We start from the raw sequence: 24,510 nt of genomic DNA, 5'->3' as shown, positions 1-24,510 counted from the left end.
GAACTGACATCTGCGTAAGATCCGTTTCAAACAAAGGTGTAAAAGCACCAAGTCCCCCCACGTAGGTACCGACGCCGAATTTCCGAGGAGGAACCGAATGTCAAGGGAGCCTATTTAAAAAATGTTTCCGTGTTGAGAGAAGCAAGAGGTGTTCTTGATTTAGAGGGGGGGCTACCATATACGGTGGCGTTTGGTCCAACCCTCTAAAATTAGTACAGAAAAATCAGCCATCGCTCTGACACGCTGTTCCAACAAAGACCGCTCGTCAAAAAACAGAAGAACTGAAAAAGCTATTTGGGGCTTTGCACGGCTTGACGAAACCAATCACACGTACACGAGTTACTCAGCAGCTGCGGCCGTCTCCCGCCGTGGGATGGACGGGGACGGGCGTGCGGCCCGCGCACGGCGCGCGGGACGTTTATCTGAATCCTGCAACTTGGCTCTAACGTCAGTGGTTCCAGAACCTCCCCGCCAAGTACCTGTTGTCCAGCGGACTCCAGAAACTCAGTCACCTTCCTGAGGACGTAAGAGGCTTTACAGTTAGAGCCGTAACAAAAGATGCTGTGTTTACCCAGCAAGCAAAATCCCCCAATTCAAAGCCTCTCCTGCTCCACAAAAAAAGCCCTGCCAACTTTTCTGCGGAGCCTCTGCTGGGGGCTCCAAGGCGTCGGCGGCCTGGGCCGCTGTCCCCGGCTGGGCACCGAGGGCTGGGGAGCCGAAGCGGCAGCTGCTGCCCGCCTGTGCCCGCGGCCAGGTGACAGTCCCCATTTTCCACTCTCAGGTGTCAACCCAACGGTTAAACCATCAGGTCAATGGAAACGGGAAGCAGCCCTATCCGATCCTGAGTTCTTTTCCTCTACACCTCAGACCACACTCGCCAGGAGCAGGGGGCTCCGGCGGGGGGGGGGGGGGGGGGAAGGGTCCGGAGGCGGGGGTGGTGTCCCAGTCCCAACCGCCCAATCATGCCGCTTCCTCTGCCAAGCAGGGAGGCCCTCCGGTCTCAGGATACACATTCCGACATCCTAGTTCGTGTGTCAGCAGCATTCTGCCAAAGCAGCGGGTGAAGGCTGCACACGATGGCCCTGAAGCTCAAGATGACCTCAGGGGCTGCACCATCACGTGGTCGGATCTGTGGCTCCATGGCTCGCCCCCCTTCCGGCCGCTTGTACAGGCAACATCTTGGTCCCATCCAGACCCGCCGGGGAGCAGAGAGGGAGGTTCTCCAGCACACGTGATGCAAATTCCCCGCTGAGCCTCGCCGGCCCCCGTGCCATGGACCCACTGCCACCAGCTCCGACGGCCTCCTCCCAAGCTGGCACTGGGGCCAGGCTGCCTGCTGGTCCCCCCGCAGCTGTGCTGCTACAGTGGCCCCTCTCCCGACCGGAAGCCCTGGAACCCCTCGGGGGGGGGGGGGCGGTTCATTCGGGCTGAACTGCCCAGCGAGCAGAGGCACAGGCGGCCCTGGGCGGTGGTGCAGGCAGCCCATTCCCAACTCACCGCCTCGCCCCCACCCCCGCCCTGCTCCAGGGCCCTGGGAAGTGCCGGGCTGCAGGTCCCCAGCTCTCAGGGGCCATGGGACCTCAGGAGGAGACAGGCTAAAACCCCAGACCAACTTCACGTCATCGGCCAGGAAATCACCTCCGAGAGACCCTAGCAGAAGAGCGACGGCATGGGTTTGCATCTGTCACGTGGCAACGTAAGTCCACACGCGGACGGAGTTGCCGGTCCTGGACGAGACCACCCCCCTCCCCACCCCGACCCACGGCAAGCACTCAGCCCCAGGGCATCGCCGTGGGGTCACGCAGCACCTCCACTGCCCCACGTCCTCGCAACCCGCAGAGAGCCGACCAAAAGTTCTGTTTCGCTTTATTGGATACGCCAGGTATGGGAGTTACAAGTGAGAGCCGCCGGGATGCGGGAGTGGCACTGTCCCGCCAGCTCGGACATGAGCGGACCTCGCCTCCACGTGGCAGGAGCACAAGCAAACGAACGCACGAGCAACATCCGGTGGCATTCCGGCGCGGGTGGCGCGAACGGTTAAATTACTAAAGCGCACGACACGTCAAGGGAAATGGTGCAGAAACCACATAAGTTACAGTTTTCGGGCCCGTACATGATTCTCAAGACACAAAAGAACAACACCGTGCTCTGTACGACGTCGCTCCTCGCGTTTCCAAACCCAAGAAACGCTTTCCAGAAAAGCGGGCAAGATACACATGCGGGAGAATTCAAACCATTTCACAAAGATACAAGATCCCATCGGTGGGTTTCTCTTTTTTAAGGCACATTTTCATTGAAGGCACACAGAACTCCCACTGCAGGAGCCCCGGGCTCGTGGGACGCTGGTCGGTGGCAGCGTCCTGTTCCCGCCGATCCTGGGTGGCTGAAGCGGGAGACCGACCCTGGCGGGGGGCGGCGGGGAGAAGGCAGGCCTCCCCCGTCCTCACACAGGCCAGCCGCCGGGAATCTCAAAGCCCGAGGTCGCACCTCGCCGCCCCCCGGGGCCTGTTTTCCCAAAGTTTCATCGCATTTGATCCATATGCCAACGTGGAGGGAAGATGCCACCTACGTTCCCGCCGAGCACGGGCAGAGAGCACCGCCGGTCTGACCTCAGGGAATGCAGGCCGTGCAGGTGGGTGCCACCCATTTTCCCGGGCCCCCGCCCCCGCCCGGCTGGGTGCCACCAGCACCCACACCCTCCAACCACGAGTGGCCACCGCGGCAGCTCTGTGCACAAGAGGACGACGGAGGAACAGATTTCGCACGGTGACACCGCAAACCAGCCCGGTGGGGGTTGCCCAAGCCTCCCCGGGTGCCCGGCGGCCCCGTGCCCCTCAAGCTTCCAGCTGGCCCTCGGCCTCACCCATCTGCAGAGTGTCATTGTCCCCCAGCAGCTCGGTCTCCGGGACAGAGCCGTCCTCCTCCTCGGCTTCCTGCACAGGGCTCTGGGCCGCGTCCTCCGGGGTGTTCTGTGTGTCCTCGGTGGCCTCGGAGAGCAGGGCCGCCCTGTCCGCCATGGACGTGTTGGAGGGCGCGGTGGTGACGTAGCCCGTGCTGGTGGAGCCGCTGCCGCTGTGGTGGGAGCCAGGCTTGGGGACCACCTGGGCGGGCACCTGCTGCGGGGCCATCTGCATCGGGATCTGGACCGGGTAGAAGTTGGGCAGGTAGGCCCCGTAGGCTGGCACGGGCTGGTACCCATTGACGGGGATGTAGAGCTGGGGAGGGGGCACCATGGGCCTGATCTGGCCCTTCATGGGCATGAACGGGGGCTGCGGGAAGGGCTGGGCCTTCGGCTTGGGCCCCCCGTAGCGGGCGTTGCTGACGTTGCTGACCGGGCTGGTGCTCAGGGAGCTGGTCTGCGTGGCATTGCTGGCCCCCGAGGTCTGCGCCGAGCTGTTGTAGGCGGACAGGTTGCCCCAGGCCCGGAGCCGGCCGTGGATGTCCTTGAAGCGGGGCCGCCGGCTGGGGAACTCGTTCCAGCACTCGAGCATCAGGGCGTACACCCAGGCCGGGCAGTCGTCGGGGCAAGGCAGCACCTGCCGGCTGCGTATCATCTCCACCACGTCCTGGTTGGCGTGCCCGCAGTAGGGCTGCAGGCCGTAGCTAAACACCTCCCACAGGACCACGCCGTAGGACCAGATGTCCGAGTCCACGGAGAACTTGCCGTACACGATGGCCTCGGGAGACATCCAGCGAACGGGCAGGAGCGCGCTCCCCATCAGCTTGTAGTAGTCGGCCGAATACACTTCGCGGAACAGCCCCAGGTCCGAGATCTTCACGCTCAGCTTGTCGTACACGAGCACGTTGCGGGTGGCCAGGTCCTTGTGGACCACGTGGTGGCTGGACAGGTACTCCATGCCCGAGGCGATCTGCGCCGCGACGTGCACGAAGTCGGGGGGCTCCAGGGTGGACTTCACCGTGCGGTCGTCGTCGGTGCTGCCCACGTCCGAGTGTGGCGAGCGCATGACCAGGAACTCGTGGAGGTCCCCGTGCGAGCAGTAGCTGAACACCATGCTGAGCGGCTGGTCCTTGGTCACCACGCCCAGCAGGCACACGATGTTGGGGTGCTGCAGCCGCGCCCGCAGCATGGCCTCGTGCCGGAACTCCTCCCGGAGCGGCCCCTCCGCTTTGTCCTTCAGCGTTTTGATGGCCACGGCCTGGCTCTGCTCCCCCGGCGTCGGGCCGAACAGGTGGCCTTTGTAGACCTTCCCGAACCGGTCCTCCCCGAGCTCCTCCATGAACCTCACCGAGGACAGGCTGATCTCCTTGAGCTTGGCCTGCCGAGGAGAAGAGGCCCAGTGAAACACAGGAGGGGGACGAGCGGAGCAGCTGGGAACGGGGGTAGGGGGGAAGGCTTAGGGGGCAGTCCCAGCAAAGCCCCCCGGCCCTGCCCACCACTCTCTGCTCTTCAACACGCTCTGAAGCCGTGAGGCTGCCTGAAAACCTTGAACGGCTCCCAAGCAGCCTGCAGATGACGTCCCCCCAAATACTCCGGGGACGCCGTCGCAGTGCGCGTGCACCTGTTCACACTCAAGTGCACACCGCCCCCCCGAGCCAAGCTGGGCTCCACTGTCCCGGGGGCACCCCTGGACTCTCCCAGCCGCGCCCCCACCCGGGCCTTTCCTGCTGCTCTGGAAATGTGCCCGCCCTTAAACGAGGTACTGCGTCTCCTCACCATCCACCCCCAGAGCCCCCCAGCAAACACACAGTGACTGCCGGCTACACAGCTGAACGAGTCCACTCTACCTCCTTCAGAGCCCAGACGGGAATGAGCTTTCCCCCCCATGCCTGCAAGTAACAGAAACGTCCCCTCACGTAAGGCAGGCGGGTGATGACTTTCTCTTGTGCTGTATTTTGGGGTGCTCTCACTGTCCTAGGAGCTCTCGGGGAGGGGGGTGGCCTTCAGCAGCGGTCTGTCCTACCCCCACTAGGAGTCTGCTGCGACTCAACTCCACACGGACCAGAAAACACACTCCAGCCCCTTGGAAGAGCCAGCATGGCCCTCGGGTCGTGGGCCGATCCAAACCCTTTTCCTTTTGTTCTCCTGTGGGGAGCGCGGAAGCCCTGCAGGTTCAGGACCAGGATGGCTCCCTCGGGCTCCCTCGTTAGCGTGCAGGTCTAGGTGGAGGGGGGAGCCGTAGACAGTGGGGCGGGCGATCCTAAACATGCCTACAGCTTACTTCCTAAGCACACGAATGTCCTGATATGTCTTAGAGAACATACAGCAAAATCAAGGGCGGTTTAAAATAGTTCCGTGTCAGGGTGCCCGGGTGGCTCAGTTGGCTGGGTGTCAGACCCCTCCCCCCCCCCGGGTTTTGGCACAGAGCATGATCCCAAGGTCGTGGGATCGAGTCCCGCATTAGGCTTTATGCTGAGTGTGGAGCCTGCTTGAGATTCCCTCTCCCTCTGCCCCTCTCCCCAGCTTGTGCTCTCGCGCTCTTAAAATATAAAAAATAAAATAACAAAATAAAGGAAAAAGAAAAGAAAGTTAAATGAAAATTAAAAAGTAAAGAGAAAGGAAAGTAAAAAGAAAAGAAAGTAAAAAGAAAAATAAAACAAAAGAATAAAAATAAAGTAAAATAAAAATAAAACAAAACAAATTAAAAGTCAAAATAAAGTAAAAATAGAACAGAGTAGAATAAAATAGGATACAGTAGAGTAAGAATAGACTAGACTAGACTAGATTGGAATAGAACAGAATAGCTACGTGTTGAGTTTCGAGCAAATCGAGAAGCCCAGCGATCTCCAGGTAGAGGCTACGCCTGGAGGGGCGGGAGACCTGTTTATGCTGGTTGATGAGAGGCATCTCCACGTCCTGGCTGGGAGAGGCCATCAGCTGCCGCCGCTGTGGTGTGGACGCAGAGGCCTTCTGCTTATTCCGACACATGCAGACCAGGAAGAAAAGGCACGCGATGACCAGGGGAATCGCGATGCTGGGAACCAGGATGTACAGAATTCCCATCCTGCTGCTGTCCTGGGGGCCTGTGAACAGCAAGGGTCACGAGTTTTTAAGAAATATCCCCCTTCCCACCCGACGTTCTCCACCAGACCCCCGGCCCCCGACTCTGCTACAAGAGCCAAACACAAGTGGATACGTTTATGAGACACGAACCCAAACTGCCACCAAGGAATCAAATGGGAATGCCCAGCCAGCACAGAAGACAAGTGAACTCAAAGGGTCTTACAGGAGTAATAACCAAGGTACTGGGATGAGCAGTGACCCGTGTCTGCAACATTTGAGGATTTTCCACATTTTCTGTATAACGGACACACATTCTTTTAAGATAATAATGACAAATGCATTTGATTTGAAGGGCACAGGCAGCCAGTGAGTTTGACCCTATACAGTATGCAACTGGGGCTCGAGCATTCTTGAAGAAAGCATGGTGGGATGTGGGAGGCCTCCGTGAGGATTTACCTTTCTCCGTAATGAGAAGCAACACTCTGTCTCCCTCTACAGGACTTACGGAGACGCACAGGGGGCAAGCTGGGCTGAGGCACTATCCCAGACCAGGGTCTGTCTGTCCCTCCCGTCCGTCCCATGCCCCCCACCCCCACACATAAAATCAAAACTCTCCTGGCCCCACCCTCGAGGCAGATGTTCTAGAAGCCTCAGGGGCAGTGGAGATTCCGGGTCATGGTCATTTGTCATCAGGAGGGCTGGGGGAGATTCCACATGCCCCTCAGGCCAAGGTCAGTGATGTGAGCTCAGTCCAAACACCTGTGCGACCATCCATCTTTTCAAAATCACCAACAGATAACATGCTTATTAAGGACTCTAGTATTACGGGAAAGTGGGTGTTCCTAACAGCACATTCACCAAAGGCTATCCCACTGTCAACAGGTTGGTGTTCACCTGATTCTCTATGTGTATTTTAAGGTGACCCTGAAATAAACGATATTCAGCTATTTCGGCACACAGAAGCAACAATTTGACGTGTTTTTTAAAAATAGAATTATCAGTAGAATTCTTTTCATATAGAAATCATATCACCCATATTTTCCTGTTCCTGGTTTGGTGGCAGAATAACACATCTCAGACAAGGCTTCATGAGAAACAGACAGCCCTACGCATTCTTCAATGGCCGCACACAATTCCACGGTACGGATGTGGTTCGATCACCATCCAACCCCCTACTGGTAAACAAGCAGCCTGTTTCTTATTTAGCTACTAAAAGTGACACTGCAATAAATATCCTTAGCATTTCTGCCCTCTTGAGTGCAGGTATTTTTGCGACGTAAGGTATTCTTAGAATTGCCAAATCAAACGACGTACAGATTTTTAGGTGTTGGTTTATTTTTAACTACAAAAGTAATCACTGCTCGTTGTAAAAACGTCTTACATTTTAACATTTCTGTAGACCGTGGGAAATCACCGCTAAAAGTTTGGTGTGCAGTGTTCCAAAGCTTCACCCAAAAAATGTAGGTGCCTATGTGTGCTCACACACACAACCCTTTCCTCTATGAAGAAAGAGACAGAGAAGGGGAAGGAGGGAGGGATGCAGAGAGGGGAGTTGCGGGGACGAAGAGCAAAGAAATAACACAGCTATTGCCCTACAATTTCCCTCTTTCCCTCAACAGGACACCATGGACATCCTCCCTTGCAGGAAATTGTTTTAGACAACTGTAGCATTCCACAAAGTAGCTTTACGACACTCTAACTACTGGCATTTTCATTCTTAAAGTTTATTCCTGCAGCGATCACACATTCTTGAAGGCCAGTGTTAAGGTCTGTGGTGAGAGGTGCCTGAGTGGCTCAGTCAGCCCCGTAGCTGGCTCCTGATTTCAACTTGAGTCATGATCTCACAGAGATTGAGCCCCTTGTCGAGTTCTGCTTGAGATTCTCACTCTTCTCCCTCTGCCCCTCCCCTGCTCTCATTCTCTCAAAAGAAAGAAAGAAAGAAAAGAAAGAAAGAAAGAAAGAAAGAAAGAGAAAGGGAAGGGAAGGGAAAGGGAAAGGGAAAGGGAAAGAAAGGAAAGGAAAGGAAAGGAAAGGAAAGGAAAGGGAACAAAAGGAAAGGAAACAAAAGGAAAGAAAATGAGAGAAAAGAAAAAGAAAGATCTGTGCTGAGTAAAGAGTGGCAAATTTGGAACTGCCCAATTATACTTCCAGAAGGTGATGGATGCTAGTTTTCAGGTGACTGCAGGTGGAGACGTGCCCGGCCCGGGGCCAACAGGGGCACAGTGAGCCGTGTTTTGCTTCACTGTTCATCTCTCCTCATCCATGTCTTGTCAGTAACGTTCCACCAACCCACTGCCTCCAGGGTCCAAAATATAAGACTCAGAAGGCTCTTCTCTCGGGGTATCCAGGCGGATGGGAGCCGGTAACACGTACATAAATGGTTGCAACAGAGAAATAACGTTTGTACTTTGTACCGTCTGCAGCCCTTAGTCACACTCTCTCTTCCTGTTCATAACGTAACAGAGAAATTGCAGGGAAACTGGTTACAAGACTGAAGTCCTGTTCTTCCCAACTCTGCCGAGCCCACCTACGAAAGCTGGTGCAGCGGGAGGCAAGGGGGGGGCCAGGCGGTGTTGCGCCCCTAGCGACAGACGCCAGGAAGCACCCTATCAATACAGCAAAACCTTGGATTGGGAGTAACTTGTTCTGTGAGTGTTCTGCAAGACGAGCAAACATTTCTAATAAATTTGAACTTGATCGATGAGTGAGTTCTGGCGATACGAGTCGCCGGACGTCACATGATCAGCCCCGAGCTAAGGGTTCCTGAAATTCGCTTTGGGTCACAAGCATGTTTCCGGGACGAATTACGCTTGCAAATCAAGGTTTTATCGTACTGGCACACGTTCCGCGACGATGCTCGTGGAGAGATGAGGGGCCTAACCGAGCATCCCAGCACCACACACAGGTGACAGAGGGCCCCCAAAACATACACAGCAGTCCACGGAGCGGTGCAATTAGGGGTGACCAGCCCACGCCTCCTCAGACCTGTCTCTAACTTAACACGTCCTAGAATGACCAGGTATTACTTCCCTAACCGCCAACGGCTTTACTTAAAACCGACAATCACGGTGGTGATGTGGGGGCGGCGGCAGCCCCACCAGCCTCCTGGCCCCCCGTCACCACGAGGTCGCACACAACAGTCAACACGTTAAAAAAAAAGAGAGAGAGAGAATACATACTACAAGGGGGTACGTCACACAGTTCCATGCGTACGTTTTTATTCTGCGTGAAGCACCAGGGGCCCTCCATCTGCCCCCCGGGGTTCCGGCAGTATGCGTGGCCCCCTCCGAGCTCGGGGAAGTCCGTGCTGCTCAGGTGGTGGCTGTGCGGGAGCTGCAGGGCCCACGGCTGGCACTGGTGCCCGGACTTGGTGGTGGTGGCGGTCCCCCGGTAATCCGTGCCGGAACCATTGTAGCACTGATGGTCTGCGAGGGAGGAGGCATTAGGAGGCCCGAGGGCAACGGGCAGCGGCCCACCCCCGGGGGGGGACAGACAGCACCCTTCTTCAACTACCCCACAAACGGAAGCAACGAAACCACCGTGCCCACGTCTCCCACACTGGAAATTTCCAGACCAAAAGACTGCATGTACATAGCTTCCCAGAAAAGCGCCACTAAAAGTCATGACTTCATAAAGCCCTGAGCCCACGAGTTAAACTGGGGGTGCATCTGGGGCGCCCGGGTGGCTCAGTCAGTTGAGCGTCCGACTTCGGCTCAGGTCATGATCTCCCGGTTTGTGGGTTCGAGCCCTGGGTTGAGCTCTGTGCTGACAGCTGGGAGCCTGGAGCCTGCTTCGGATTCTGGGTCTCCCTCTCTCTCTGCCCCTCCCTTGCCCACCCTCTCTGTCTCTCTCTGTCAAAACTAACCATTCAAAAATTTGTTTTAAAAATTGGGGGTATATCAGGGACACACAGGTGGGGAAGAAAACCCACCCGGCGTTATACCACGATCCTGAAACCACCTCTGGGACCCACCAGGAGCCTGCATTCCAGAATGAGGACGTCAACCCCAACCTCATGTTCACTTGCAGCAGAGGCAAAGCAGAAGTGAACGGGGTGGGGTTGGGGGGCGGTAAACCCCCAGGCCCACAGCCTCGGAGACCGTCTTTGCTGCCCAGCGAGGACATCACGTGCATCTCTGCAGCCCAGGAGGAGACCCAGAGAGCTCTCTGAGCCAGACCTGGGGTGTGGGCGTTGAAATACAGAGCTTGCAGGGATGGGCACTGTTCTAAGCACTTTCTAAGGATGAACTCACTTGATCTGCCTCCCACCTTCGGAGGTTAGTGGTTCTTATCCCGGAGCAAGGGGAAGAAACCGGTATTTAAACTGTCCAAGGTCACACCTGAGGAAGCCCTACAGCCAGGATCGGGGCGTGAGCGGTTAGCCCAGGGACCAGGCTCTGAACTGCCCTTGGTCAGGAGCTCCGCCCGGCTCTGGGAACCCCCCAGCCTCGCCAAAGAAGTGAATCCAGTCCCAAGCCTGGGGGGGGGGGGGGGGGGGGGGGAGAAGGTGGTCTCTTCCCTGGGTCCCCGCCCCCTTCAAGGGGCAGCGCACCTGACCTGGTCAGGGCTGAGGCGCTCGGGGATCCCAGGGCAAGTCTGCCTCCCTCGGTGCTGTCAGCCTGCGGCGGAAGGACTCCCGGTGACTGCGCCGCGCCGGTGGGGACCCCGGGGCTCTAACAGACACCCCGCCCCACCCCGCGCGCCCGCCGGACTCACAGCGGCCCAGCCTCTCCGCAGGGATGCCGATGCGCATGCAGTTGGCGGCGTCCGGGCTCTCCGGCAGGGGCAGCGCCTCGCACTTGGGCAGCTGCAGCCGCATGAGGATGAGAGGGTTGGAGCGCGCGATGGTGTATTCCTGGCGGCACAGGTCGCTCTCCAGCACCTCGCACTCGTCCCGGCACAGCTCGCGGGGCTTGGGCGCCCGGGAGCGCGCGTCGCACAGCGGGAACACGAAGTAGCAGAAGGAGGGGATGGCGAACTGCGAGCACTGGTCCGACAGGTGCGTGGACGTGCCGATCATGGTGAAGGCCGCTGCGAGGGCGGGGAGACTGGCGTTAACTGTGGGGTCCCCGAACCCCGCCCCACCTGGCGCGCCTGGCCTCTGCTCTAGCCAGGTGTTCCCCGCCTGCTCGCGGCCCCCGGCCCCCTCTCTCCTTCCCCGCACCGGGCCCCTCCCAACCCTCCACGCTGTCCTGCGCACACCCGGAAAGGCGCTCACACGAGCAGGCCCCGGGGCCGCGCAAGAGCCGCCCCGATCGGCGCCAGACACAGAAAGGCCCTGGTCCCCACGCCTCACTTAAACACAATCCAAAGGGGAACAAGGAAAACAAGGGTCTCATCCAGCTGGATGCTTTTTCCATCATAGGAAGATCCGGATTTCCGATCCAAAAGCCACTTGCTAGGGCCCTCCTGTGACTTGTGTGGGTAGAGCAGTGACTTCTAGAGGCAGAGATTGGAAAAAAGCACAGGGACCCAGCAGGGAGCCACCGTCTTCCGGCATCCCCGTCCTGTGGGCCGCAGGCTGACGCCGCAGCCTGGGTAGGTGAGAGGGCACCCCAGAGGATGAAGGCTGTGCCGGACAGATGGACAGGCGGCCAGCCCTGTGAAATGCACCGCGGGAGGAGGAGTAAGAAGACAGTGGCGGAGGCAGAGGCGAGAGGGAGAGCCAGGAAACAGCTGGAAGGTGCTCAACGTGGGAAAGGCGGGGAGGCTCTGTGACAAAGAGAGCAGAGAGGCAGGTAGAGGCAGGGGGTCCGGAGCCAGGATGGGCTGGTTTGCTGTTCAGAGGTAGCACACAGGACGGAGTGTGCCGGCAATGAACCTGACCCCTGGTGTGGGGAGAGGATACGGGGTGGGAGCTGCAAGGTGAGCAGGATGAACAGAGCCCTTACTCGCCCCCTCTCGGCCATTGGGGCCCAAAGGAAGGCATCAGCCACATGCCCACTGCCAGGAGGCCCATCCCCTTTGACCTGCGAAGGACCTGCTTGTAACAATTTGATCCGAGGAAGCTGAAGAAAAAGAGGTCCCTTTGCTGGCACACCTTGCAGAGATGGGGAGAAAATGGGACAGGCTGGGATTCAATCCCTGGGACGCCCCAGCTCTACCCAGGACTTGTGGTGCGGTGCCCAGTGTGACCAGCAGGTGGCGCTGCGGGCACCCGTTATCCCGGGGGGGGGGGGGGGGGGGGGGGACGCGCGAGGCACCCGCAGCAGCCCCAGGAATACGTGAGCTGGTGTGGGAGCCCCCTGCCCTGTTATTTACTATAAGTCAGTGGGTCACTCAGTCCCTTTCTGGTCCTGTGTCTTTATCTGCCAAGTGATTTGTTGAGGCTGTTGAGGCCAAACACTGTGGAATGGATGGCTGCACAGAGCCTGTATGAGCACATGAGGTGCATTCATGGTCCTGCCTGGTCCCTTCCGGTCTATATTAAAATTGAGGACCGGGTGTGGGTGCAGGGTCTCTCGGAGACGGCTCAAGAACCAGGTGTGAACCCAGTTCTGTCCCTTCATGGCAGAGCTGGTGACCATCAGGAGGGCGGTCATGATGTACATCTTGACCGCCAGGCAGAGAAAGATTGTCTAAGAAAGCCAAACCCGGCATTTCTTTTGCCGTGATCAACCAATAGGGTGTCACAGCTGACCCTGTAAGGGTCTCTCTTCTTCCCTCTCTCCCTCAGAACATATCGCATGAGGGCTGACTTCCGATCACCCAGAAGATCCAACAACTCATGTCCTCACCTTCCCCCGCTCCCCACATCACTCTGAAGACTCCTTGGAAGCTTCCAGAGTCCTGGGACAAGCACGCTCTCCAAACAGAACATCTCCACAGCCAGTCTCTAAACCCCAAGCCGGTCCGTCTAGAGCAACTTCCACTTCAATCCACAAATGTAGAGATCCTCATTTGACCCTTTTCCCCAAAGACGGCTGTAAAATCAGTCTGCTTAGGTATCTGAGTTGTTTAACGCTTCAGACAATTCCTAAAGAAATCACTGAGGGGCAGTCTTGTGCCTGGAATCAGGGCTTGCCAATTAGTGGGATGTAAAATTCTAGAGTCTGTGGCTAGCATTCTAAAAGAGGGTTAGAACACCCGAGAGGACGTCAGCATGCAGGGTTCACGATAAGGCGGTAACCCGCTCTTCTCCCTTAATGAAATAAAACCAAAGAGAAAAACCACCGCTTTTGTTAAGGGTGCATTTTGCTTCCTGCAACCCGTTTCCCGTCTGTGAGATACATGCACGCATACACCAAGTCCTAATGTAAAGAACACAGCTCGCTGCCTGTGGTCCCCGAAAAGGTTTGAGAAGTTCTGCTGCCAATGGCATGAAAAGCTTTTCCGAGGAGAGATACCCATGTTTTCAAAACGTTCTCCTGCCGGGCCCCCCACTGCCCTTTCCACTTCTCCCTGGACACCTGGCCCTGTCCTCAGAGGGCTCAGTCACCATGGGCCAGGCAGGTCTATGCGTGACCGTGACCTCAGCCCCTCCAGGCTGGGGTGAAAGGCAAGGCCACGGCGCACCCGAATTTAGAAGGGCGTGTCAATGACACCCCCAGGAGCATACACCTAGGACCCTCACTCTTGCCCCTTACCAGGGCACAGCTTTCTTTGCCAGGCCCTCTGCCAACCCCACCACGTCTCCCGGGGAGCCCAGCCTCAGAGGCTGGCCGGTGGCTCCAGCGTGTGCCTGGGGGGAGAGCAGAGACAGGAGGAACAGGGCTTTGCGGGGCTTTGGTCTGATTCATTTTCTTACTTCTCAGAGGATTTCCCTTAAGATGACCTTCACATCAACATGTAAAGGTCAGTGCGTTGAGGGCTAACCGCCCACCAGAAATGCTAACTCCCAAAGAGACAGAGAGCTGGCCGCTTCATGCTGAATGATCAGCTACGCTGTTCGTGCTGCGAAGAGGCACCTGAAAACCCAAAGGCTGCTTCAGTCTGATGGTGCAGCGTCCCCACGCACCACCGCCAACCTGCAAACCTCTCTCCCAAACAGCGCAGTTGTGGCCCTAGTAACCAAGCACAAGTCCGAGACGGTGCAAAAGTCAGGAAAGGCGGAACAAAGAAGTCAAGTGACGGAACGCCGTGGGCACCGGCCCGCCTGCAGTGTGGCCAGCCCAGGGACAGGAGGCCCTGACGACGCAGTGAGGACAGGACAAGGCAAGACTTGGGACCCATCTGGTTGGCCCGATTCGACGAATCAGACGTATATTCTAAGCAATCTGCCCTTGGTACTGTGAGCACACCAATGGGGACATTCTGGATCAAACCACAATGGCGACTCCAAATGCTTCTAATAAAGGTCTCCGCCTTTCCATCGCCAAGAACACAGAACAGGGACTGACTGTCCGAGCGAGTAACTGGCAAACACAAGCAGGTGCTCACTGTCTCACCGCAAAGATGTCGGGCTCCTACCTGTGATTCGATTTTCAATCTCTCCCTGCATCTGGAGGGAGTCCACATAAATGGTCCGGTTCCCGATGAAGCGCGCACAGGCGATCCCCCGGTAAGGTTGGCAGAATCCGTCCTCGTGGTAGTCGTCTCTGGGAAAGACACAGTCTGTGACCACACCAGAAGATCTCGGGTATCCTTCAAGATTTTTTTTTCCCCTTGAAAATCCATACCTTATGATCTAGCCATCTCGTTCCCCGGTATTTACCCAAATGGACTGAAAAGGACCACCACACGAAAATCTGCCCACAAATGTTGATTGCAGTTGTATTTATAACTGCCAAGAACTCAGAAGTAACCGAGCTGTCCTTCAGTAGGTGAATGGACAAATAAATTGTGGTCCATCCAGACAGAGGAATGTTATTCAGTGCCAGAAACAAAGTGCTGAAAATGTATTTTCTCTCCCCTGTGATGTTTTCAAAGTGTATTTATTTTGAAAGAGAGAATGTGAGAGGGAGAGGGGCAGAGAGAGAGGGAGAATCCCAAGCAGACTCCATGCTGTCAGCACAGAGCCCGACTGGGGGCTCGAACCCACGAACCCTGAGATCATGACCCGAGCTGAAATAAAGAGTCGATGCTCAACAGACTGAGCCACACAGGTGCCCCTCCCTTAGGATTTTCTTGGTAACATTTTCTTTTCTGTAGCTTACTTTATGGTAAGAGTTCAGTATATAATACATACGACATACAAACTATGTGGTCATTGACCATTTACGTTATCAGTAAGGCTTCCGGTCAACAGCGGGCGATTGGTAGTCAGGTTCTGGCGGGGGAGTCAGAAGTTATACACTGACTTTCAACCATGCGGGGGGTCAGTGTCCCCATCTCCGTGTTGTTCGAGAGTCAACTGGACATCTGGCCAAGTTTGCAGAATGTCCATCACCAGGAGTGAATGCTAACGAATACTACGGACTTGAGTCGATCATCATGTATTGAAACTGGCCCATCGATCGTAACAAATGCACCACATTAACGCAAGATGCAACTAACGGGGAGACCGTGGATGTGTGGGTGCTGCAGGTGGCACAGACCACACGTAGGAACATGGGGGACAGGCGGGGGTGCTGGGCAAAGGCACGGCCCTCCCGCTGGGTCCCCCAGTCTGACTCCTGCCCCAGGGCCCAAGGGGAACAGCCTGCACATGCCCACCACGCGCACGCCCCCACCCCCTGCCACCGCTGGAGTCTGTGTCACATTCTTTCCTGCGGAACCTGTCAGTCCTGCCTTCAGCCCACGGGATCAGGCATTCTGAGGACCCAGATGCTTTTCAAGGGGCCCTGAGGATGCTCCCAGGAGACAGTGGAAGCGCCCACAGCAGATACATGAGGACTGCCCACCTGCTGGGGAGCAAAGGACAGGGGCCTGGGGCTCCCAGGGCAAGCTTCTAGCAAACGCCTTAGGCCTGTAAGTACATCAGTTGTTTTGCAGCACATCTGTAACCTGACCCTAAGCCTCGTCATCTCACCCTACGCTGATGCAGACCACCGCCCATTGAAATTCTGTGTTGTCCAAATCTGCCAAAAGGACTTAAAAAGCCCTATCTTAGCTCCCTCCCAGATGCAAACTCTGGACGCTCCTAACAGTGGAGACAAAGGACCCGGCGGTACACCCTCTCTTCCGCCGCCCCTGGCTCTCTCCCTCCTCGGCACCTGCAGAAGCTCTTTTTCTCTCAAAGAAAGGAAGCTGGAGGCATAAATAATCTAAGCAAAGAGACTGTGATGCCAACCACAGCGGGATGCCCTTTCTCGTAAGCTCGCTCAGCCGTCATTTCTTCGGGTCAAGGATTCCTCAAATATAGTTTAAATGGCCCAGCACGCGTGCCGGCCATATACACCAGCACACACACCCCACCCCCAGCCCCGTGAGCCGAGTTAAGTGCTGATGAAATTAAAGCCAATGCCCACGCTCACCCAACGCACCGAAGGGCAGGTCAACTCTGCCCCGGGGTGTGTCGCCGCAGCTCGGTTCGGGGCGCTCGCACACTGTGCCGGGAAAATCGTTGAGAGGCGTGTGCTCTGTTTACCGTCACCTACTCCCAGGTTAGGGGACTTGATGCAGCTGGTCCCCGGGGGCGACCCCACAAAGCGAGCACTTTCTTTCCTCCGCTTCAAGAGTCAAGGCATAGAGAGCGTGGTCCTCTGCTGTGGGCTTCTTCCTGGCCCCTGTCAGGTGCCCCCAGAATGAGGGAAGGAGCAGCGGGCGGGCAAGGGCAAGATATGCTGAGAAGGGGCTCGAGGCCACTGTGTCCCATCCACTGCTAACTCAGCTCAGGGGGCGTCTAATCTGAACTGCAGAGAATGTCCGAAAACACAAACAGAAGTGGTTGGAAAATGACATGCTTCGGGTTTCTGAATTATGGTACAACAAGCAGGAATTACTTTCTAGTTTCAAGCACAGTTATATCTTATCTTTACGGGGCAGAGTTGGGGACCTCTGAAGAGTGACAGAGCTGGAAAAGTGTGTACAACTGGCCACTCAAAGACCAAAGGGAAGCACTGAGACAGACGCCGTCATCTGTAAAATCCCTTAAACCACGCAAGTGAAACAGACCCGAGTACCAAATTGCAGAACCTCAATGTTACAGAAATGCAATTTTGGGGATCTCCTACATTCCTAATGTCTCAGGCACTAATCTAAGGCCTAATGACACAGATGAAGAAGAGACTTACACACCAACAGATTCATGGTCAAGGAAGGGAGACATGAGTAACTACAATATTGGATTAAAAAAACAAAAAGCAAGGGAAGGAGTAGGCGATTGAGAAGAAACAGAGGAAGGACAGAAAGTGTTTTCCGCAAAAGGCAGAGAAGATGATGGGCTGATGGCAGGTGCCTTCCCCTCAATGGTACACACGTAAAAGTCAGTCTGAAGAAAAACATGGAAAAATTCCTGGATATAAGAAATGAATGACCTTTTTCTTCCCCCTCCCCCCCAGTAAGCTGCATGCCCAGCGTGGAGCCTGCTGCAGGGCTTGAACTCACAACCCTGAAATCAAGACCTGAACTGAGATCGAGAGTTGGATGCTTAACTGATTGAGTCACCCAGGCACCCTCAATTAATGACCTTTAAAGGGAAGTAGGCTCCCTTGAAATTGAAAGATAATCAGTGTCAAAATTCCAATGTAGTTACACATTATGTAGGAAGGTAACTCCCCCCCCACCAAACAGTTTTTTGCTAAAACTGTGGTAACACCGTTTTCCTAATTGTTGTTCTTATTATGAAAGGGTCAGCCTGCATTAAATGGGCTGTTTGATGGACTGAAGCAGAGGAGGCTATCTCTCCGGCATAGTGGAACGGGGGGAGAGCAGGAAAGAGCAAAAGCACAAAGAATAAATGGAGATAAATCGCTTTAACAAAGCCTGAAACTCCCTAAGTTTCAGGTGACCCGACAGCAACCTAATAGGCTGCCATAACAAAACACTCTTCAGAGGAATGTAACAAAATCTAGAGTACAAACTACAATGTCTGGTATACAAAGAAAAATTACCAAACACGTGGAGAAACAGGAAAGCTTATAACCCAGGGTCAAGAGAAACAAACCCAAGGACGATCCAGATGTTAGACTTGGCAGACCAGGGCTTTAAGGAGCTCTAAGTGCGGTAAACAGTGCATGGAACAAAGTGTAATGAAGATACAGTAGTTTCAGAAGACACGGACACTTGGGGCGCCTGGGTGGCTCAGTCGGTTGAGCGCCCGACTGCGGCTCAGGTCATGATCTCACAGCTCGTGAGTTCGAGCCCCATATCGGGCTCAGTGCTGACAGTGCAGAGCCTGCTTGGGGATTCTCTCTCTGTCTCTCTCTCTCTCTCTCTCTCTCTCCCTCCCTCTCTGTCCTTACCCACACTCTTTCTCTCAGAATAAATAAAGAAACTTAAAAAAAATTCCAACCTGAAACAGAGACAGACCAAAAGATTTACAAACAATAACCAGAGCCTCAGTGAGCTGTGGGCAAATACAATCGGTCTAACTGATGTGCCATCAAGCTCCAGGAGAAGACAGATGCAAGGGGTCAGGAAAAAGGTTTGAAGAAATAATCCCCAACATTTTTCCAGAGTTGATTAAAAAAACAGTAACAGACTAAGCAATGTCAGGGAAGAGTGAGCGGGATAACACCGAGAAAATCACACCTGCTTACATCACAGTCAACCTGCGCAAAACCTAAGATAAATAGAGGCAGAGCAACACGAAAAATAATGGCTGGCCCCTCATCAGAAACAACACAAAAGAGGATGACAGCTTCCACGCACCAGCACAGAAAATAAATCGTGAACCTGCAATTCCACACTCAGCAGAAACATCTTTCAAACAGAAGGGTCTGTTAACCAAAAAGATGTAAATACGAATACATCTAATTTCAGAGCTTCAAAATATATGAGCAAGGGATGCCTGGGGGGCTCAGTCGGTCAAGCGTCTGACTCTTGATTTCGGCTCAGGTCATGATCTCACGGTTCATAAGATCGAGTCCCACGTGGGGCCCTTTGCTAACACTGTGGAGCCTGCTGGGGATTCTCTCTCTCTGCACCTCCCCCAATCATGCTTTTTCTTTCTCTCTCTCTCTGTCTCCCACTCGCTCTCGCTCTCAAAATAAACATCTAAAACAACACAACAAAACATAAACAAGAATTGACAGGACTAGAGGACAGAACAGAAAAATGCACAATTATAGTTGAAATGTTAACACCTGTCTGTCAGTAGTTAATCAAAATAGACAAAAAATCGGTGAAGAAACAACGGTGGAAACGCTGGCCACCCCCTTTGACCTAATGGACACTTGGAGAACAATATACTCAATGAGACAGCATGGGTGCTTCAGTGCGCACAACACATTCACCCAGACCGACCATATTCTTGCCGTAAAATCAATCACAATAAAGTTAATAGAACTGGAGCCACAAATCTCAGATCACGTTGAGTTAAATTAGAAATCAGTAACAAGAAGCTATTTAGAAACTCTGCAAATATTTTAAAATTGAAGAGCCCATTTCTAAATAATCTTTGGGCTCAAAAAATAAAATACAAGAAAAATTAAATGGTATTTTATTTTATTTTTTTAAGTTTATTTATTTATTTAGAGAGAGAGAGAGAGAGAGAGAACGAGAGGGGGAGGGGCAGAGAGAGAGAGAGACAGAATCCCATCCAGGCTCTGTGCAGATGCAGGGCTCGATCTCATGGTTCATGAAACCTTGACCTGAGCCAACATCAAGAGTTGGGATGCTTAACTGACTGAGCCACCCATGAACCCAGGAAAATTAAATGGGATTTTAAATGAAATATGAAAATATAAAATATGAAAAATGAAAACAGGTTACTAAAAATTGTGAAATGCAGCTAAAACAATAATTAAAGAGAAATTTATAGCTTTAAATGTTTAGACAAGCTTTTGTATCTTAACAAGTTGGAAAAAGAATACCAAGTTAAGCCTGAAGTAACTAGAAAATACTAACGATGAGAGCAGAAATTAATAAAATAGAAAAGAAACAATAGAAAAATCAATAAAGCCAAAAGTTGGTTCTCCAAACAAAGTAACAGAATTGCTTATACCTAGAAAAACTGATCAAGAAAAAGAGAAAAACACACGTTACCGATATCATGATTGCAAAAGGGGGCATCACTAAAGACTCTACAGATGTTAAAAGATAATAAGAAATATTATGAACAAATATGTGAACACAGATCCAAAAACTTAGAAAAATATGGCAAACTCCTTGAAAAACACAATACACTAAAATTAATGGAAACGGAAATAAAAACTCAGAATAGACCCAAATGTCTTAAGGAAATTTGAAATTATAATTAAAAAACCTCCCCACGATTAAAACCCCAGCCCCAAACAATAGAAACTGGGGACTTCTGTTAAACATTTAAGAGAGAAACAGCAATTTTACACAAACTCGTTCAGAACATAAAGGAGGAAGATACTTCCTAATTTACTTTACAAGGTAAAATGATACTAATGCCTGACAAGGATGCCCAAGGACATTATAGACCAAAATGCCCTTGACCAAATGGGCACCATGCTTCACAAAACCAAAGCAAATTGGACCCAGCCAAGTTTTTTATTTTTTATATTTTACTTATTTTCTTTTTGATAACAGAGACGTGGGTAATGAACGAACTCCGCTAACCAAGAATACAAGGTTATTTCAACACTTAAAAACCAGTCACCAAAAGCACACAGACAAAGAGGGAAACCATGTAATAATCTCGGTTGATAGGGAAAGGGCAGTTGACAAAGTCAACCCTCATTCATTACCCAAAGTCTCAACAGTCGCTTTCTTAATCTAATAAAAAGGGCATCTATCGGAAGCCTACAGTGAATATGCTACTTAATGGTGAAATACAGAACACTTTCCCCACAGACATCAAAAAAGACAAACCTGTCTGTTCTTACCAATTCTATCCAAATTGCTGTGGAAATCTTAACCATTATGAACAGGAGATAATCAATCCATCCATCCACTGATAAACAGACACGTAAATGGTATTTGGATAAATGACTTACAGATTAGAAAGAAATAAAACTGCTTTCACTCACAGCTGATATCGTAATTTACATAGGAGATGCTAAGTAATATGTATACATATATATATTTTTAAAAAATTTTTATAACGTTTATTCATTTTTTAGAGAGAGAGAGAGAGCGCGCACAAGCGAGGAAGGGGCAGAGAGAGAGAGGGAGACACAGAATCCGAAGCAGGCTCCAGGTTCTGAGCTGTCAGCACAGAGCCCGATGCGGGGCTCGAACCCATGAATTGCGAGATCATGACCTGAGCTGAAGTGAGACGCCCAACCGACTGAGCCACCCAGGTGCCCCTGTGAGGAATATATTTTTAAACTACTAAAAACAGGGGCGCCTGGGTGGCTCAGTGGGTTAAGCACCCGACTTTGGCTCAGGTCATGATGGGTTTGAGCCCCGCATCGGGCTCTGTGCTGACAGCTCAGAGCCTGGAGCCTGGAGCCTGCTTCGGATTCTGTGTCTCCCTCTCTCTCTCTACCTCTCCCCCACCCGTACTCTATCTTTCAAAGGTAAGTAAACGTTAAAAAAAAATTTAAACTACTAAAACTAGTACAGATTTAGTAAAACCATAGGACTAAGTCAATACAATCGTTTTCCTATACTTAACAATTAGCAAATGAAAGTTTTTTAAAATGTCATTTACAATCATGTTAAAAGCACACAAGAGAGTAGTCAGATTCATAGAGACAGAAAGTAGAATTGTGGTTGCTAAGAATTAGGGGGAAGGGAAAATTGGGTGTCATTGTTTAATGGATACAGAGTTTCAGTTTGGAAAGATGAAAAAGTTCTGAAAATGGATGGTGAGGACAGACAGCCACATAAGAGTGTGAATGTACTTAACACCATTGGATTATACACTTCAAAATGGTGAGATACTTAGGAGAAAACCTAATAAGATACATACAAGAACTCCACACTTAAAACTTCAAAACACTGTAGAGAGAAAGAAAAGGGACAGAAATAGAAATATCTACCATATTCACAGGGTGGACCATTCAATGGCTTTAAGGAGTCCATTCTCCCAACGTGCAATCCCACCCATCGAAATCCTAGCAGGATTTTCTTCCAAATTAGTTTCACTTATGCAGTGAAAAATAACTCTATCATGAGAAATTTTTAAAAAAAAAGAACCAAGTGGGCACAATTAACAGCACCAGTAAGGGGCAGACTGACATCATGTACCTCCGGATACAAGACCCTGAAAAGGAAACATCACTTGATCCGCTTTTCAGTAAAAAAATGCATGGCCAGAATCTAACATCATAGTCATAACATCATAAACATCAGCCAAATCCCAATCCAGGGACGTTCTGTACAATAATTGCCTTGCACGTGTCAAACATTTCGATGTCATGAAAGGCTGAGGAACTGTTCCTCACTAAAGCAATATGGAGGGCATTCTGTCCCAGGGAGGGGGTCTCCACAGAATCACTGAGGCCATGAAGGCAACTGGAGAGTGATGGCAATCTGACATACACCCTGAATTTGAAGCTGCTGTTCTGTAAGGAAATACAGTTGATCTTAGGGAATACGCACAGAAGTATTAAGGGGAAAAGGGTGTGATGAATGCAACCACTTCTCAACTGGCCCAGGAAAAGTAACACTTACAAACATGCACGGGCAAGTGATAAATCAAATGAGAAGGGATAAGCCTGGGGAAAGAGATCTGGGACTACGTATTACTCTTCGTGGAACTTTTCTGTACATTTGAAGTAATTTCAAAATGAAAAGTTAAAAAAAAAAAAATCCCAGCACATACTTTTGTAGAAATTGATGAACTGGTTCTAGAATTTACTTGCAAATTGCGAAGATACTAGAATGGCCACAACAATCACGAAAGAGAGGAAGAATGAGGGCGCATTTACACCATCTGATTGTACGATTTACCGTGTTGTAACTGTCGAGACAATGTCATGTTGGGATATAAGGACAGGGCAATAGGACGCGATACAGAATCTCAAAATAGACGCTCACCTGTGGTCAACTGATTTTCAATAAAGGCACTAAGGCATTTGAGGAGGACCATACAATCGTTTCAAAAACAATACTGGAAGAACTGGATATCTGTACGGAAAAAATAAACCTGAACCCATAACTCTTACTGTACACAAAAACTGCTTTTGAAATAGATCACAGACCTAACCATAAAAGCTAAAACTATAGCATTTATAGAAGAAAACACCGGAGAATGTCTTTATAGTATTGATACAAGGAAAGGCAAAGATTTCTCAGACACGACGCATAAAAGAAAAAAAAATGACAGACTTACCAGAATTAAATCTTCCTGCTCATCAAAAGACAGCACTACAAAAATAAAAAAGCAAACCACAGACTGGGAGAAGACATTTTATGTATTTGACAAAGGAATCATATACAGAATATATAAAGAACTCCTATACCTAAATAGGAAGATACCACAGTAAAACTGGACAAAAGCCTAACAGACACTTCACAAAAGTGTGGCCTGAAAAGACGACCCACTTTTGGTGATGGGAAAATGTAAATGAAACCACCGTGAATCATCACAACACAAGATGAGGAATGGCTAAAATCGTACGAGGCCACACTTTGGCGTGGACGTGGAATAATTGGAACGTTCACACACTGCTGGTGGCAGTGTCAAAATGGAAAGACCACTCTGGGGAAGAGTCTGGCGATTCCTTATGACTTAGGTACACATTATCATCTGACCCAGTAATCGCACGGCCAGGATGCATTCTAGAGAGATGAAAACATGCTCACAAAAATACTTGAACACGAACGTTCATAGCAGCCTTAACTGTAACTGCCCCGAAGTGGAACCCAAACTTCCATCAACAGGTGAATAAACGTATTGTAGTATCTTCATAAAACAGAATAGTTATCACCAATAAACAGGAATAAACCACAGAAACAATCATTCGGATATTACGTTCCATGAAAGAAGCCAGACCCAAGGGTCTCCCCAGAGGATGTAAGCACCCCATGGCAGGAATTTTTAGTGTTTGTCTGTTTCCTTCATTGTCGTATCCCCAACACCCTGAGTAAGGCCTGGCACATCCTAGGCCCTCAATATAAATCTGTTAAAAGAATGAATGATTTCCTTAAAAATGAAACACTGTGTTTTATATTTCTGAATCCAAGACGAAATGCTCCTAGCCTCCAATTATACTGACGTCGTATTAGATGTGGCAAAAGCGTCCACATGATCCAAACGAACACGCCCGACACCCAAATTCATGTCATACAAACTCAAGTCTGCAGCACCTCTTAGAAATACTCACTACTGCCATGGCCCTCTCTAAGGCCAGGATCACACGTGGCATCCAGAGGCTGAGAAACGGCGGCTCTGGCGTTACCGGTTTACCTAGGAGTTAAGTGTAATTCTCCTCTACTGTGTTCACGGGGCTGGCCCCTCCCGGGCAATGCTTGGAAGGTTGGTATTTCCTTGGATGACTTTGGAGGTCGGTGTGTAAAAAGCATTCATCCACGCATCATAGGGCATACCAGCTAATGCATGGGCTTAAGTGAAAACAAAAGGCTAAGTGGAAGCATTAAATGTGTTACTACACGTCCAGTGCTAATATTCTCGTTGCCGCTAAAGC

At 51.7% G+C, this 24,510-nt stretch overlaps 1 protein-coding gene across 5 annotated transcripts in view; it reads right to left on the bottom strand.

The window, feature by feature from the left end:
- Positions 1–1,849: 1,849 nt before the first annotated feature.
- Positions 1,850–24,510, bottom strand: part of ROR2 (receptor tyrosine kinase like orphan receptor 2) — a 197,569-nt gene continuing 174,908 nt past the window's right edge. For 4 of the 5 annotated variants that reach the window (XM_027041174.2, XM_027041176.2, XM_053205350.1 and 1 more), the window contains exons 5-9: positions 14,372–14,499; positions 10,679–10,993; positions 9,142–9,387; positions 5,780–5,982; positions 1,850–4,277 (exon numbers count right to left, since the gene is read on the bottom strand). In XM_027041174.2, coding sequence (XP_026896975.1) covers positions 2,835–4,277; positions 5,780–5,982; positions 9,142–9,387; positions 10,679–10,993; positions 14,372–14,499 — 2,335 coding nt within the window. In that variant the 3' untranslated portion in view covers positions 1,850–2,834. The remainder of the gene's footprint in view (positions 4,278–5,779; positions 5,983–9,141; positions 9,388–10,678; positions 10,994–14,371; positions 14,500–24,510) is intronic. The other variant, XR_008291318.1, reaches the window with a different exon arrangement.

Source organism: Acinonyx jubatus, chromosome D4, assembly GCF_027475565.1.
Source record: "Acinonyx jubatus isolate Ajub_Pintada_27869175 chromosome D4, VMU_Ajub_asm_v1.0, whole genome shotgun sequence".
In the NCBI taxonomy this organism is placed as follows: domain Eukaryota; kingdom Metazoa; phylum Chordata; class Mammalia; order Carnivora; family Felidae; genus Acinonyx; species Acinonyx jubatus.
The sequence above is the reverse complement of the archived record's forward strand: the minus strand, read 5'-3'. Positions and strand labels throughout refer to the sequence as shown.